The sequence below is a fragment of the Chionomys nivalis genome, chromosome 10 (assembly GCF_950005125.1).
Source record: "Chionomys nivalis chromosome 10, mChiNiv1.1, whole genome shotgun sequence".
Classification (NCBI taxonomy): Eukaryota; Metazoa; Chordata; class Mammalia; order Rodentia; family Cricetidae; genus Chionomys; species Chionomys nivalis.
Window position 1 is genome coordinate 39,519,086 of NC_080095.1, and position 18,092 is coordinate 39,537,177.

Genomic DNA, 18,092 nt, shown 5'->3' on the forward strand with positions numbered 1-18,092 from the left:
GGAAACATATTATTCCAGGTGGTATGCTTCTGCTTCCAACTGCTGGAATTAAAGGTGTACGCCACCAGCACCCAGCCGAGATCAAAGCTGCAGTGGTACCTGTGCACTGAGGTTATAAAACATCTAGATTTAACTACAAAAGCAACACAACCCAGTGACTGTGGTGAGTGTGCGTATTTAATCACTACATATACATTGTATTGCGTATGAAAACGTCACACTGTCCTTCATGATTGTTGCCTGCAGTTTTCTAATTCAGAAGAATTTTAGAGATGATTTAAGTAAGAGATGCAAAATAGGCCTCAGAAACACAAGTTTCAAAAAACAATCCTGTGAGTTGAAAGGATGAATCTATAAGAATCCTCCCTCTCCTCTTCCCCCCCTTCCTCCCTCCATCCCTCCGTCCCTCTCTCCCCTCCCCTCCCTCCCTCCGTCCCTCCGTCCCTCCGTCCCTCCCTTTCTCCTTTCCAATCTCTGTTTGCTTTTGGACACCATTCCTAGAGCCTGGTAGAGATTTGGAGTCCTGGAAACCAGGGAGGAAAAATCCCATGGTAGGCCTGAGGTAAAAAGAAGTTCACTGTGCCAACATGAATAGAGTAACTGAAGGACAAAAAGGAGAGAATTGTAAAGACAGAGTCATGGGGACAAGGAAGTAGGGTGAGTGGCAGGAGATGAGAACTGCAGCCCTCCCCCCCCTTACCTTGTGTGGACAGCTGTTCTTGCCACAAAGAAGAAATAATAACACCAAGAAAGACAAATGGCGGGGGCTGGAGAGATGGCTCAGCGGTTAAGAACACTGCCTGCTGTTCCAGAGGTCCTGAGTTCAATTCCCAGCAACCACATGGTGGCTCACAACCATCTGTAGTAAGATCTGGTGCCCTCTTCTGAATAAATAAAGATTTATTCATAAATAAAGATTTATTTAAAAAAAAAAAAAAAAAAAAAGAAAGACAAATGGGAAAATTGCCTTGGGCAGTAGCCCTGGAGTCCCCTAAGGCCTCCAAGGAGAAGTAAGACAGAGTCAAAGGGCATCTACTCCCAACATCAGCAACACTCTCCACCTGGACACAGCCATGCCTGAAGCGTGCGCGTATGTAGAGCCTCAGATGCCCTACGATGATTACTGGAAGCCCTGGGACCACAAAGCTTGGTGGCCTGGAGTGGAAGACTGCACTGAAGATAACAGGCCTTCATTCCTGACTCCGGGAAAGTCTGCATTTCCTCCAGTGCATCTGCCTTCCAGGCCAGTGAGTAGTCAGCATCTGTTGATGGATTTGTTATTTAGTTGACTTTAAAAGTTACATTTTCTTAACCGGGTGTTGTGGCCCATGTCTTTAACCCCAGCATTTCGGGGTGGGGGGTGCGAGGCAGAGGCAGGCAGATCTCTGTGAGTTCGAGGCCAGCTTGGTCCATAGAGTGAGTTCCAGAACAACCAGGACTACATAGAGAAACCCCATCTCAAAAAGAAAAACCCAAACAAACAAAATAATATAGTGTGTGTGTGTGTGTGTGTATGTGTGCATGCATACATGCCATGGTGTGTGTGTGGAGGTCAGAGGACAAATGCTTTTACTCAGTGAACTACCCTGCTAGCCCAACTTTTTGTTTTTTAGAGACAGCCTTGCTGTGCAGCCATGAATGGACTTGGATTTATGTCAGTCCTTTTGCTGCAGCCTCTTGATTACAAGAGCTGGGAGTCCTGGGATATTCTGCTTTACCTAGATTCATATTATCTTAAAGCCTGCTAAAACACATTCTTCTTTAATGGGAGCTCATTACCATGAGAGACACGAATCACACTGGTTGAAAAGAAAAACAGCTTCAGGAACCTTGATGATGTCTGCTTCACTGTTGTCCCTTTGTTATCTACTAGGCTGGCGTCTGCATCCCAGAACCACCCGGGCAATTTCAAACACTCCCGATGCCTGAAACCTAACTCAGAAGAACGAAACTAGAATATCAGTTTGAGGCCAGTGAGGTCTACAGAGCTATGCAGAGAAACCCTGTCTTGAGAGGAAACAAAAACAAAAAGACCCTTTGATCTTGGCAATGAGAAATGTATAAGTTATAGCACACACGCGGGGCTCTGCTGTCTACAGACTACACTGAGGAAGGACATTGATCACCATGGAAGCTGGTGAGGGAAATTCGTGTTTCCCATCTATGTTTAGCACCCTAAACTAGGGATGTCATTCTTCAGCAGAGAGCTTACTTTGCAAATGTGAGGAACTGGCTTTAACCCCTAGCACCACGAGAAAGTTTATTACCATGGGATCTGAAGAGGAATATAAATCTTTTTTTTTTTTCAAGCAAAATGAATTGAGGGGAGATGCTGAAGTTTAAACAGTAACTATTAGCACCATAGAGGATGTTCTGGAAGACTTATATTTATATGCGAACCATAAATGTTGTATTATGAATGTTAGTTTGGGCAGAGAAAGGCTACCCACGAGCATAAAACTTCTCAACAGAGTGGGAACTAAGTACAAAATATGAAATTTTATCAAGTGTGGCGACAATCCTGTCTGAAAATGGTCACTTCTATTTTCAGCTCTAACACTGACTCATTGTATGGTTTCAGACAAGTCACCTAACAGCTTTGGACCTCAGCTTCTCTATATGAAAAATGGTAATTAAAATGCTTCTAGATAGAGGAACTAGCATTTATTGAGCAACTGTTCTCTGCCCATCATGTGCTGGGCACTCTGTGTTACGCTGTAGTATTTCATTCAATCTAAGGTAAATATTTGCTGAACACTTATCTATAGGAGACTATGCCTGGCCCAAACAGAGCCCTTGCTCTCCTAGAGGTTAAACTCCAGCGAAGTGAGGGTGAACACACATGAAGAGAAACACACAGGGTAGTGACAGCCACAGTCAAGTCATGGAACAAGACCAGGCAGGGAAGTAAGCTGAGGGTGGGGTTACATGTAGGGGGTGCGCTCTCTGGAAGGAGACTGCAGCATCCAGAGTCTACAAGACCTGAAGAGGAAGGCTCCAGGGGGACCTTCATGTTGTAGCATAAGCTGTTTGCAAGGCTGGCTGACTGCAAAAGGGTGACCAAGAGGGATGGGGAGGAACTCAACACTGGGAAGAACTGTTGGAGAAAGGCCGCAGTACCTTGTGAGCTGTGATAAACTACTTAGGTTTATTCTAGTTGACCTGATTTGCGTTTTTTTTTTTTTTTTAAATCACCTTGAGGGCTGGAGATGGCTCAGCAGTTAAGAGCACTGGCTGCTCTTCCAGAAGACTCAGGTTTGAAACCCAGACCCCACAACACAAGCTGGCTCACAACTGTAACTCCGGTTTCAAGAGACCTGAAGCCCTCTTCTGTCCTCCATGGGCACCAGGCACACACGTGGTGCACAGACATACATACAGGCAGGCAAAACACAGAGAAGAAACAAAACTTCAAAAATTCACTTTGTGTCGGGTAATGAATATGGTTAGAGATCGACAAGAACAGAAGGAGGGAACAGAAAGGAGGGCACTGCTCGGGGAAAAGAGCAAAATACTTTTCATAAAGATCAGATAGCAATTAAGTAGCTCAGGTTTCTGCCACACACTCTGTTCTTCCTCCTTTTTAAACAACCGCCTAAAAATGTAAAAAGGAGAAAAAAATCCACATTCTTTGCTCTTAGGCAATACAAACCAGAGGGTCCCATGCCTGACCTGCTTATCTGAAGAGGAGTTTGCAGCCTCTGGCTCAGAGAGGAGAAACTGATTATTATCTACTTAGGATCCAGAACTGATAAGATCTGCGGATGAACTGCCTGTGTGTGGAGAGAGAATGGACGAGGAAGCGGAGACAGTTTCAGGCACTGGGTAAACCGTGGCGCTGTTTATGGGAGAGATGAGGAGGAAGCAGATTTGAGAGGCAAAGGAGGGGAAATCACGAAATCTAAGTGGAGTTCTTGAGACAAGCGCTGGGTGTAGATCTGCAGCTTAGGGCAGAGGTCAGGGCTAGAGATCCATGTCTGGAAGTTATGGGTCTGCAGACGCATTTAAAGCCCGGGGATTGGAAGACACCACCTAGGGAGCAGCAGCAGATCGAGGGTTCCATCACTCAGAAGACCCATCACTGGGATCCTTGGGATTCATCTCGGTGTCAGAGGCTAGGACACAAGGCAAATACTGCCAAACTGCTTTCCAAAGGGGTCTTTTGTATCTTCCGCTTGTGTTGCTATGCAAATACATTGTAGGACTTTACTCATGAATTGGAAGGGATGTGGAAGCCAAGGATCCTTATAGATTGGTGCCCACAAAACTCAAGCCACACTGAAATGTTAGCTGGCTAAAGTGGGTGACCTGAGAGGACTAACGTGCTTCCCAACTACAGAATCACCCAGCAAACTTGTTACAAATGCCTCCCCCCACCCCACCCCCCATCGTATAATTCTCTCTGGCCTGGAACTTAACCAGGTAGACTAAGCTGGCCTCAAAGTCACAGAGATCACCTGACTCTGCCTCCCAAGTGCTGGGAGTAAAGGCATGTGCCACCAAGCCCAGAACCCAAGTGCCAATTTTTAATAAGGGCTTCTGCCTCACTGTCTGAGTGAGGTGTGTTTTAAGCATGCTCCTTATTATGCAAAAGTTTAAAACCCATGGCTAACTGGGCGGTGGTGGCGCACGCCTTTAACCCCAGCACTAGGAAGGCCAAAGGCAGGCGGATCTCAGTGAGTTTAAGGCCAGCCTGGTCTACAAAGTGAGCTCCAGGACAGCTAGGGCTGTTACAGAGAAACCTTGTCTCAAAAAACGAAACCAAACCAACAAACAAAAAACTATGGCTTAGGGATAGACTAGACTAGGTGTTTCTTAACCCCCAAAGGCTTTTGTGGCTAAGGAATTTCAGGTTATCTGGCTAGGTATGTTTCAGGATGACAGATATGATGGCCCAGGACTGCTAGTCAGGAAGAAGCATTTACTCTGAAAGTGCCACACTTTCTAGTCCATCATCAGTTCCAAACGAGGCCTCTGCCTCTGTAGATGAAGATGGTACCTTCAGGCTGAAGAGATGGTTCAGAGGTTAAGAGCACTGACTGCTCTTCCAGAGGTCCTAAGTTCAATTCTCAACAACGACATGGTGGCTCACAGCCATCTATAATGAGATCTGATGCCCTCTTCTGGCCTGCAGGTTTACATGCAGAACACTCATATACATAGAGTATAAATAACATTTTTTGTTAAAAAAAAAAAAAAAAAGATGGCACCTTCTTCAATACAGCTGCAGAGTTTTGGTTCCCTAGAGCTCTGCCTCCTGCCCTCCAGTTCCACAGCATAGAGGCAAGGTTTTGTTATTGTTGTTATTCTCTGTAAAAAATCCAGGTGTGATAGAAATGAAGAATGGAATGCATGCCCTGGCAGTGTTGAAGCAGGCATGGGCAGCCTGTGTGTGCTAGTCCTTTTGAGCTTGTCCATATTGGGTTTCATGGTCTAAATTGATTAGGACAACTGACCAGGTCTCTCAAGAGGGCACCAGATCTTATTACAGATGGTTGTGAGCCACCATGTGGTTGCTGGGAATTGAACTCAGGACCTTTGGAAGTGTAGCCAGTGCTCTTAACCACTGAGCCATCTCTTCAGGGTGGTGAAACATGCCTGGAATTCTGCCAGTCAGGAAGAGGAAGCGGAGGACTGAGAGAGTACCATCTGGGCTATATATGGAAGTGCTGTCCCAAAGAAACAAAAGCAGAAGGATCTGCAGAACTGTGGTGAGACTGAAGTCAGGATTTCAGCTTAGATACATCATATGCTCAAGAAATTTGTGTGAAATGGCTAAAGAACAAAGGAGGGGATTTGCTGTTAGGCCTTCTTTCTGCCAGAAGCCAAGAACCTGTCTTGTCTCTCTCTCTCTCTCTCTCTCTTTTTTTTTTCTTCTTCAAGGCAGGGTTTCTCTGTAGCTTTGGAGCCTGTCCTGGAAATAGCTCTTGTTCCAGGCTGGCATTGAGCTCACAGAGATCCGCCTGCCTCTGCCTCCCGAGTGCTGGGATTAAAGGCGTGTGCCACCACCGCCAAGTGAACCAGTCTTGTCTTACATTCATGTGCCAGCATTTACTCTGCCTGAGTAGCAAGCACTATTTTGGGTTAAGAAGAGAAAGCAATGAACAAACTACACAAAAATCCTCACCCTTACAAAAGATACCGTGCTAAGAAGGCAGACAAGAAAATACAATAAAAAAGCAAAATGGGGGCTGTATTAATGGTGAGAGCTAATAGGGAAAATAAATGACAGAAGGCAGAGACAGAAAGTGTTGGGGGGCTGGGAATAAGTGAGATTACAGGACAAGAAAGGATTCAAGAGCTGTGTGTAATACAGGAAGGAATTCAACTTTTCAGCCTCAATTTCTCCATTTGCAAAATATTGCAGTGTTTTCCTGATGAAGGTTCTGATTTTTGTACCTTTTTCCCCCCTGACACAGGGTCTTCACATGACAATCTGGCTGTCTTAGAATTCAACATGCAGACCAGGCTGCCCTTGAACCCACGGAGATCTGCCTGTCTCTGGAAGTGCTGGGATTAAAGGTGCTCACCTCCACACCCGGCCCTTTGTCACTTTTAGGATACTGGACTGTTTTGTTTTACATTTATCCATCCATCCATCCATCTGTGTGGAAGGGTAGAAGTCAAAGAACAACTTCTGAGGGTTGCTCTTCTCCTTCTACCATGCAGGCCCCAGGAATCCTACTCGGGTCTTCAATCTTGACAAGTGCCACATACCTTTGGCTCTCTCACTGGCCCCTGGGATCTGAATATTGACAGAGTCTAAATCAGGCTATTCTGAACTATTTCTCAGCTAGGTCCTTTTGGAATTTTATGCCCGGGCATTGTTTACTTATAGCAAGAATGCTAAGTAAGTTTGACCTGAACCACCCTACTCCCAATATTTTCTTGGGAGCTGAGCTGAGTTCTCTCCCCTACCATGCAATCCTGTTAGAGCACTGTGATGCACATCTGGCCCCGCACTTCCCTTGAGTACAGCAGTACAGTTCTCCAGGCTCAGCGCCACCAACATCTTTTTAAAAACTACCCAAGTTTCTTATCATCACATATGCATCTTTCTTAAAATTACCCAAGTTTCTTATCATCACATATACATCTTTCTTAAAATTACCCAAGTTTCTTATCATCTCATGCCTCAGTTTCCTTATCTGAAAAATGAAAATGTTTGCCTAAATTATTTGATGGGGTTTTTGAAACTATCGGATGAGATCATTAAAGATGTGCGAAAACAGCCTGCGTCTGGTGGTGAGTGCCTGCCTGCACGTTGGGGGCAGAGATAGAATCACCGCAAGTACCAGGCCAACCTAGATCAAAAGAAAAAAAAAACCAATGACGATATTTAAAAATGTAAATGTCTACTGTGTAAAAGTTGAGATGGAAATCAAAGAAAACATGCACAGGCATCTTACAGGCCGCAAATCTCGTGCTAATGGCCAGAGGACTCCTAGGACTTGAGTGAGCCGCGAGTTAGTAGGGAAAAGCCTATGCAAATTGTCAGCATGCACTCAGTAGACTGCCAGTCTTATCTGTGATCAGAGATAAAACAATCAAACCAAATGTTCCTAAGTGGACACCTCATAAAATATTATGTGGCACTTGCTAGATCTTAAAACTTAACAACTCTATTATGCTTGTGTTTGTTTTGTTTTTAGACTTCTGTTCCAGGAAAAGACTAGGTAGACAAAAAGTCATTTAAAAAACAAAACTAAACTAAACTAAACAACAACAAAACTAACCACTAAAATCACTAAGGGCAGATAGTTCATCTTCTGCCTATTTTTGCTAATGTTCAAGAAACATCTATTCAAGTCGATAATGGTTACACTCATAGGCTACTGTTTATTCTTAGGTGTTGAAGTATCTGTTTTGGGGGCATGTACTCCAGGCTGGCATGGAACTCACTGTATAGCCCAAGCTGGCATTAATCTCTAGGTCATCCTCCTTCCTCAGCCTCCCAAACTCTGAGATTATAAGCATGTTATACTGAGTGTGGCTCTTTGTATATTTTTCAGCTCTAAATACTTAGCTGTAACATAAAGATGCTAAACTTTTTTTTTTTTTTTTTTCCACCTGAGATAAAGAGTTCACTATGTAGCTTTGGCTGTCCTGGAACTTGCTATTGTAGATCAGGCTGGCCTTGAACTCCTGGAGATAGGCTGCCTCTGCCTCCCAAATGCTGGGATTAAAGGTGTGCACCCTTATGCTAGGCACTACATATTTTTTAAATTGACAAAGAGTATATAGTAATTATTTTGCTAAGGAACACTTAGTTTGGTTATTTCATCACTGGTACGGACGCTGGGTCTATTGAGTATCATCGCCATACACCAATAAACACATTATGCATGCACAGTGTCGTGTCTAGCATATTCCTATGTGAATCAGCTCACGACGCATGAGCCACTTGGAAGTTACAGAACATGCTTAGGAAACATACAATTTCCGCTCTTGACAATGCTCACCTGGTAAATAATATTTTATGCTCATCTCTGACAGGACCAAAACATATATTTAAATATTTGGTTAGAGTATAGCTTAGCACAGAAGACTACTGTTGTTTCTTAAATAAATAAGAAGTACATTGTGAACACCGAAGTTACACCAGGCCGAATACTAGGTTCAGAGGCGTTAACGGGATACCTGTCAATTCGCATGCACCTGTTGACCTCTACAGAGTCTTCTCCGAGTTAGAGACCCACAGCCACTAAAAGCCAAATAAAAACTTTGCTTTGTATTTTTCCTCTTCAGTGCTCCACTGTCCCAACTGCTACCAGAGTTGGCTTTTGGGACCTTAGCCCCAGCCTAAGCAGCCGGTGGGCGGGCCCACAGAAAGGCTTTGTGGCTGTTCCTTATTGGGGCCTGGTTGCTATGGTGTCACCGACTTTAAAACGCGTCTGAACCACTTCCGGGAGGTTAAGCTAGAATTACTTCCAGGTCTGCCCGTACTTACTATGGCTCACCCAGCGGTCTTTCGCTTCAACAAATAAACCTTGTAAGAAAAAAAAATCTCTGAGGACTTTTCTCTAGCTCCTTACGCCCGTGGTTATGACATACTACCGGATTTTTCCCGATTTTAAAAATTATTTGTTACACATTCTAATCTCTACTAGCCAATCTCCAAAATGGCGCCGAGGGCCTCGCTGGGTCAGAGGCGAGTCACGTGGGTCCCCCCCGGTTCCGGCGCGCTAGAGGCCCCGGGTGGTGAACGAGGCTCCGGCACCATGTCTGGTTTGTCTGGCCCACTCTCCTGGCCTGGCCCTCGCCCCTGTGCGTTGCTCCTTCTGTTCCTGCTCGGCCCCAGCTCGGTGCTCGCCATCTCCTTCCATCTGCCCGTGAACTCTCGCAAGTGTCTCCGCGAGGAGATCCACAAGGACCTGCTCGTGACGGGCGCCTACGAGATCACCGACCAGTCGGGGGGCGCAGGCGGCCTGCGCACCCATCTCAAGGTGCGGCGCGGGGGCGGGCGGCCAGGCGGCCGGCGTCGTGCGGGGGAGGCCGAGGTGGTGTGGGGAGGCCGGCCGGCGGGCGGAGGCCGGGGGTGGCTTGCTCTCCCACCCCCAACCCCAGCGCTCAGGACGTGCGGTGTGGACCGCCCCTTCACCCCGCGCGTTGGGGTTCGCGGGGCGGGGCTGCGCGCCCAAATCCCGGGCCCGTAGAAGGGCTGGGGAGGCGTTGGCGGGCCAAGAGCCTAGAGAGCTAGGACTATTTCGGTCCTGCCCCTGGGAGGGCTCAGGAATCTTGAGCAATAACGTGATTTCCCCGAGTAATCCTAGAGGATCAGTGGGATTGACATCATAAGACACCACAACACCTACAGGATAATGGAGACAATAAGATTGACTGTGACTAATAAAAATTGTTATATATTTAAGCATCTGCCGTGTCACTTCCTGTGCCTTTTAAAGGTTGTACGCTTAGTTCAAACACTCCGTAAATAAGGAAACTGAGACTCAGGTAGAATGAACAAGTGTTCCTGATGGAATTGGCCCACTCAGTGCATTGACGGAAAAGTACCACAATCATCCTTTTGCTCTTAATTTGTGATTTCTGGGATTTATTAGAGTACATTATTGGTCACAAGATGGTCGTAGTCTCTGATGTCTTCACTTAGCTACACCAGGTTTGGCTGGACCATTGGATGGTGACAGCTACTTTACATGATGCCTTTTGGTCCCGTTTTCAGGGGAGTTTTGCTTGGCCAGATTTTTGAGATGTTAATAGTCAAGAGTTGTGTTCTGGGTAATTGTATTTATTCACATTTAACACTGGCAATTTTCTTGCTTCTTTTTAACTGTGTGTGTATGTATAGCATGTGGGTGCCTAGGGTCCGTGGAGGGGCATCAGATTTCCTAGAACTGGAGCAATAGATGGTTGTAAACCACCATATGGGTGCTGGGAACTCAGCCTGGATCTTCTGAAAGGGCACCAAGTGACCTAAACCTCTGAACCATCTCTCCAGCCCGAAACAGTTTACTTTTAACAAGCTTCAGATGTGGTGTTTAAGGTGTCAGACCACAGTGGTGGTACTGTCACATACTTTGAGAGAAACTCTTCAAGGCTATTGTTTTGTGACCCATGGTGTATAATCCTCTTTAAATACTGAACTGTATAAGTGGTGTGGCACATACATTTTCAAGACTAGATACAATGTTTGGGCTTTAGTCATGCTTCAGGCTCTTCTCAGTAGAAGTAGTGCCCCGAATCAAAGAATTTGAGCAGCCAAAGAGGCCTTGCTCTCCTGCGTTGCTGTCGCCCCTGGAGTCCTGTGTTTGGAAGGCACTCAGTGGCTCGCTGCTGCCTGTCTGATAATTGATGTTTACCACCATGGCTCCTCATGAGAATGCTCTTGAAGCTTCCCATGTTGTTAGTTTCCCATCCGTGTTCTAACTAGGGCCTCTCTGACCAGAGCTCATTGTCACTACTTCTGTTTACCCTCTGACTCCCTTCTTAGGCCAGTAGTTTCCTAAGCAGGCCTTGTTCTCCTGTTTGTGTTTTCTGGAGTGTTCAGCACAGCGCTTCGCTTCTGGTAGCACTGAGTGGAAGGAGAAGCTGTACTGTAACCCTAGAGGAAGGAGCATCTGAGGCCGGACTGGAGGCTGCTGAAGGGACCTCACCGGCAGGAGTTTGTGCCTCTGCTCACGAGGATTTCACCAATACTTAGTTACTCTCGCTCTGTCTGCTGTGTCCTTACTACGAGCCAGCTTAATTGGACTACTGGAACCCTAAACTCAACTGGCAGGTAGCTAACACACAGGAACGAATTGAGCCAAGTATCAAGAAAGAAGAAAACCGAGAAGCAGCGATGAATAAAGGAGCATAGCTGGCAGTGGTGGAGAAGGGGAATTTGGAGTGACCAGTACTCCCCTCTTTTTTTTGATGTTAGGCTTCACTGGAAGCCCAGGTTGGCCTGGAACCCTCTCTCCTCCTGTCTCAGCCTTGCAAGTGCAGGAGTTACAGCTGTGTGCCAGTATGCCCAGCAGTACCCAGGTCAGAACGAGTTGCCTTGCAAACATGTGAGCCCCTTGTCCTGTCTGGTTTTAAAAATGAAATTTTAAAAAACATACAAATTTTTATGCCAAAGTCCTGAGTTTTATTGCCAGCCGCATGGCTGTTGGCAGTGTTTTGTCCTCACTATTAGAGAGAATATAACCGTTTACTTCTGCTACCCAGATTCTGCGACTACTCAGGATCCACGCTGGCTTAATTGTCACTCTTTCCCTTTAGTATTTTATGTTAAATCATTCTGAGCCCAGGACACCCTAGATATTTCAGTCCAGTCGACGTCAGCTTGAATCTTTAAAAAAAGATAGGAACATGACTACCATGTTTTATGGCCATGTGACACCCTTCCAAAATTAACAATGAGCTAGGTACAGTTGCATGTGTCTGTAGTCCTAGCTAGTCGGGGGCTGAGGCAGGAGGATTAGTTGAGCCCCAGGAATTTGGAACCAGGCTGAGCAACATAGTGAAGACAAGGTTGAAGTGAGACAATCCCTTGAGCCTGTGAGGTCGAGACCTGTACGGTTTAACAGATTTAGACCCCTTTCTCAAAACCAAACACATTAAAATCCCATGATGATTCCTTAATGTCATGTAATACCCATCATATACTAAGATTTCCATAAGTAAAGGCTCTTGTCACTACGCCTAAGTTCAACCCCTGGAATGCACGTGGTGGGTGGGGATAGTCAACTCCCAAAAGCTGTCCTCTAACTTCCACCTGTGCACATATGCAAAATGTGTGCACACACAATAAATTACAACAACAATTTAAAAAGTTCCCACTTGTTTGAAAAAGACCTATTTAAAATTAATTTGTTGGGGCCAGAGAGGTGACTTAGCAGTTAAGAACAAGTACTATTCTTTTTTTTTTTTTTTTTTTTTTTTTTTTTTTTTTTGGTTTTTCGAGACAGGGTTTCTCTGTGGTTTTGGAGCCTGTCCTGGAACTAGCTCTGTAGACCAGGCTGGTCTCGAACTCACAGAGATCCACCTGCCTCTGCCTCCCAAGTGCTGGGATTAAAGGCGTGCGCCACCACCGCCCGGCACAAGTACTATTCTTGTAGAGGACCTCAGCTAGGTTCCCAGCACCCACTCCGACAGCTCCGCCATTATTTCTTACAAAGGAGTAAGGTATAAATATGGAATCGGATTCCATTTTATCTTTTTGATGTGGGTACTTGATAGCTGGTGTGGTGTAGGGATGGTTGATTGTCTCCACCCACCATGAGGACTTGGGAGGCAGAAACAGGTGGATCTTTGTGAGTTTGAGGCCAGCTGGGTCTACAGAGCAACTTCTAAGACAGGCTCCAAAGCTACAGAGAAACCCTGTCTCGAAAAACCAAAACCAAACAACCAAAAATGCAAAACAAGCTGTTTCAGACATACTTTGGTTGCAGGTTTCCAGTTGTCTACCTTGTCACTCTTTCCCACTCATTGCACAAAATGAAGCTAAGCCATCCTTAGTCATAGATTAGAAAGACTTCGTTACCCAGACGTGAAGTTGGAAGTACCCTCTCATCATCCATAGTTAGTATAGACGTTACTCTATTAACTCGAGGTCCTAATAAAGCCTGTTGTAGTTATAGGAGCCATGGTCCTGAGTGAAGGACCCACAGACGTGAGCACCATGCTGGACAGTGTGAAGAGACGATCTATGTAATACAGTTGCCAGGGTTTTTAAGAGAATGATTATATTTCTGGTGTCTGTACTGAGAACATTTCTGTATTGTAGAGGAAAACAATTAAAAACCTGTTGCTTATTTCTCAAAAGAAGCTTTTCTTTCATCAGTAACTATCATGTGAATCCTTGCTTGGGCTCACCTTTTTCTTTTAGTGAAAATATGGCCCTCTTAAATTGATATTTAATGATACTGGTATCAGTGGATTAAAACCAGACCAGTAACTAGATGGTTTGCTACAGAAGGCCAGTTGGTACATTAACGTTTGATTGCATTACAGTTGAGTTTCTTCTTGTATTATATACAAATCTTCTAGCTCTTTCTTTAAGCCCTGACCCATTTCCTTCTTCATAAAAGTTAAAGGATGGTGTTTCTTACTCAGTGACCAGTTGTCTACAGCTTTGCCTCTTCCAGACTGTTCTAGAAAGGGGGACTGCTTAGATTTTGAAGTCAGTGATAATCTCTGAAGACAATCTAGTTTTTAGGAAGAGGAACAAATTATAAAGGTGACCTTGAGGGGTGCAGTGACCTTGGTTTGCCAGTTGATGGCTGGCGTTTGATGCTAAGCCTCTGCCTCCATATTCCTATCTGCCTGGCAGCACAGACAGTAGGGCCCTCTGTGAAAGCATCCGGCTGGCCACAGACCAGAATTTGGCCCGCAAACAAGCCTCAGACTTGAGGGAGGCTGATGTCATCTGCTGTATCCTGCGCCCCAACTTCATTGTTCAACATAATGTGTGGGAAATCAAGAGACTACTTGTTAAAAGAGAACAAGGCTTTGTTTGTGCCTAAAAGGGTCATGCTGGAGGTTTTTACCGTAAATAACTCTGGAACAGTATGAAAAAAAACATTTGATCTGGCTTCACCCCCGCAGTGGTGGTGTAGGGGCAGCGACTGGCCTTTCATTCTCCCTGCCTCCCTTCCTCTTTTTCCTCTTCTTCCCTGTGTCCACCCCCGGCAGTCAAGCTTGACTGTTGCCTGTGTTAAGTTAATGTAGCAAATGCTGACAGAAGCAGGAAGAGAGCAGCATCTGCCTGTTATCCCACCAGTGCTTGGAAGTTTTCCATTTCTGATTCTCAGTTGTACAGAAAGCCCCTTCCCTGATCGTATGTTAGCTTAAACCCCATGGGCGTGTGGTGCTGTGTCATCACTGAGTTGGGTGGGACACCTGAAGGAATTTAGAGCTGAGTTCTGCTTGCTGTTTCGGTTTGACTTTGTTCTCAGTAGAATCTCTGTGTTCTTCTGACTTCCAGAAACACAGGTGATAGACTGTATTTACTTATGACTGGGAATTCAGGGTAGGTAGGGGTATGAATTCACAGGTACTGTTCTTGCAGAGGACTTGAGTTTGGTTTCTAGCATCCCACTGGGTGGTTTACAGCCACCAATGACTCCAGCTCCAGGGCCACCTGCACTTCCACATAGACAGATGTAATTAAAAATAAATCTTACAAAAAAAAAAGAAGAAAGAAAAATCAGTAAATTCTGTTCATGGTCTTCATTTTCGAAATACACTTGTGGTTTGCATATTTCTTTGTGCAGGAAGTTGAACTCAGAGCTTCTAGAATACTCACATTACCTAACCCCTGCCCTGAGTTAGTCTGTCTTTTTTTTCCCTCATCTTAAGACATGGTCTCATATAGCCTAGGCTAGGCCCAAGCTTGCTATGTAGCTGAGGATAACTCTTCTGTTCTTCCTCTCTCTGTTTCTCAGATATTGGAATTATAGGTATGAATTACTACCTCTGGCTCTGCACTGTGTGTGTGTGTGTGTGTGTGTGTGTGTGTGTGTGTGTGTGTACACGTGTGAGAGTCCCATGTGAGCATGTGGAAGTCAGAGGGCAACCTGCAGGAGTTGGTTGGTGTGGGTTCTCGCACTGGCTTCAGATCACCAGGCTGGGATCAAGCACCCTTATTGGCTGAACCATCTTGCCAGCCGCAGCCTTTTGAAATGTGTGTCATTCTTTTCCCTGACTAGAACTCCTCGTGGGTTTTTTGGAATAGGATCTTACCTGGAAGCCCTGGTACTCACAAAGAGTTTGGTCTCAAAGTTGAGCCCCCATCTCTGCCTCACAAGTGCTGGGATTACAGGCATGAGCACCAGACCTGGCTTCCTGTTGAATTATTCTCATAGTTTACTCCTTATCAGATTATAAACCACATTCTGGAAGTGCCAGAGTTAACCCTGGTTTCCTCACTGTGTTGGTTGGGTTTCTATTGCTGTGATAAAACACCATGACCAAAAGCAACTTGATCTATATAGTGTGCTGTCCAGGAAGTCAGGGCAGGAACCTGGAGGCAGAAACTGAAACAGGCCATGGTGGAATGGGGCTTACTGGCATACTACTTGAGGCTTGCTCAATTTGTTTTGTTTTTTTTTCCTTCTTGCTTCCTTCCTTTCTTTTTCTGGGGGGTAGTTGTTGTTTTTGTTTTTGTTTTGTTTTTTGAGACAGGGTTTTCTGTAGCTTTGAAGCCTGTCCTGGAACTAGTTCTTGTAGACCAGGCTGGCCTCAAATTTAGAGATCCACCTGCCTCTGCATCCCAAGTGCTGGGATTAAAGGCGTGCGCCACGGCCACCTGGCTCAATTTGTTTTCTTATATTATTCAGGACCTGCCCAGAAGTGGCACTGCCCCCAGTGAGTTGGGCTCTGCCACATCAATCAACCATTAATCAAGAAAATGCCCCATAGGCTTGCCCACAGCCAATCTGGTGGATGCGTTTTCTCAATTGAGGTTCCTTTTTGGTTTTTTGAGACCGGGTTTCTCTATAGCTTTGAAACCTGTCCTGGAACTAGCTCTTGTAGACCAGGCTGGCCCCAAACTCAACAGAGATCTGCCTGTCTCTACTTCTCAAGTGCTGGGATTAAAGATGTGCGCCACCACTGCCCGGCTGAGGTTCCCTCTTAAATGATTCTAGATTGTGTCACCATGGCAAAACACTAACCAGTACATTTATTCTCCCTTTCTGTCATCTGAAAGGATGGAGTACCTGCTTTGCCAGGCCTTTGGACTGTCCAGTTTCAAATGTCCCACTGTTTCCTTGACGATAGAGCCTCTCGTTCTCTGTTTCCATGCAGTGACCGTCTGGGCCCAGTTGTTCTGGGTTTCATTAACACAGCATACTGCTCTGCCTTTGCCGAGCGGTTTGGCGGGAAGAATGAGGATAACCTGAGGACTTACAGAGTTCTGAGCTAGGACTGTCAGACAGTTGTGAGAAGTACTGCGAGCCCTTCAGACAGTAATACTCCACTGAGTGCTTGCATGACAGGCACGGTTCCAGGCCTCGGCCCTCTGCAGTAATCTTATGAAGGGTGCACGACCGTGTCCTTCCTTCGTGAGTAAAGCACACCGTGTCAGAGGCTTTACAGCCAGTAAGTGATGTGGCCAAGAGTCAAACTCTAGAAACTTCTGTTACTTTTCTTCTCTGTTTTTGTTTGTTGATTTGAGACTGGGCCTCGTACTGCTCAGCTGGCCTTGAACCCTGTGGCCCCCTTTCTGACCTCTGCCTCTGCCCAGGTGCTGAGATTGTTTGGTGCACTATCATGCCCAGCTCAGACCCTCCCAGCTTTTTTTTAATTTTATTTATTTTTTTTTAAATTTTTTTTGTTGTTGTTTTGTTTTTTTTGAGACGGGGTTTCTCTAGTTTTGGAGTCTGTCCTAGAACTAGCTCTTGTAGACCAGGCTGGCCTCGAACTCACAGAGATCCACTTGTCTCTGCCTCCTGAGTGCTGGGATTAAAGGCATGCACCACCACTGCCCGGCGCTTTTTTTCTTTTTTAATTATTTTATTTTACATGTGTGGGTGTTTTGCTTGCATGTATGTCTGTGTGCCACATTCATGTCTGGTTCAAAGGAAGCCAGAAGAAGACCTTGGCTCCCCTGAGACTGGAGTCGCTGATGCTTGCCCGCCGTCATGTGGGTGTTGGGACTGGACTGGTTGCTCTGCAAGAGCAACAGGTGCTCTAACGGGTGAGCCATCTCCCAGCCCAGAACCTTCCATCTTAACTAACACCCTGTATTGTCTCTCAGAGAAAGAAAGGAGTGGTCTTTGTTGAGAGTATTTTTATTCTTTACTGGGCTTCTAGGCAGGACCTACAGGGTTGGTAGTTGTCCTTAAAATCATTTACTCAGTGTTCTATCAGACTGACCGTAACCTAAGGAGACAAGAGTGTAGATAGGGGCCAACTTGAAGGGAGTTACAGCTTACGTTTCTACCAAATTTATTTTTAAAAAATTTAAGAGCACTTGGGAGGCAGAGGCAAGTGGCTCTCTATGTGTTCAAGGCCAGCCTGGTGCACAAAGTGAGTTCCAGGACAGCTAGAATTATTACACAGAGAAACCCTGCCTTGGAATAAACAAAACCCAAAAGGAGGGGAACAATTAAAAAGAAATGTAAGATTATTTTATGTATGTAAGTTTTGCTTGTATGTATGTCTGTACACCGTGTGCGAGCCTGTTGCCTCCCAAGACCAGAAGAGGGTGTTGGATCCCTGGAACCGGAGTTAGAAATGGTTGTGACTGCCGGGCGGTGGTGGCGCACGCCTTTAATCCCAGCACTTGGGAGGCAGAGGCAGGCGGATCTCTGTGAGTTCGAGACCAGCCTGGTCTACAAGAGCTAGTTCCAGGACAGGCTCCAAAACCACAGAGAAACCCTGTCTCGAGAAACCAAAAAAAAAAAGAAATGGTTGTGACCGGAAGAGGGTGTTGGATCCCTGGAACTGGAGTTAGAAATGGTTTTGAGCCACCATGTGGTCGCAGAGAATCAAACCTAGGTCCTCTGGAAGGGCAGCCAGTGCTCTTAACTGCTGGGCCCCCTTTCCAGCCCCTAGGATGGCTCTTCTCTCTGATGACTTTCTCATGATACAGCTGGGTGTATGGGTGGGGGGCGGGGACTACAGAGGTCAAATGTCATTCT

General features: G+C 45.7%; 1 protein-coding gene across 1 annotated transcript in view; it reads left to right on the forward strand.

The window, feature by feature from the left end:
- The first annotated feature begins 9,165 nt into the window (after nt 1-9,165).
- Nucleotides 9,166-18,092, forward strand: part of Tmed10 (transmembrane p24 trafficking protein 10) — a 35,771-nt gene continuing 26,844 nt past the window's right edge. The window contains exon 1 of the mRNA XM_057783235.1: nt 9,166-9,446. Within this exon, the coding sequence (XP_057639218.1) occupies nt 9,222-9,446 (225 nt within the window). The 5' untranslated portion in view covers nt 9,166-9,221. The remainder of the gene's footprint in view (nt 9,447-18,092) is intronic.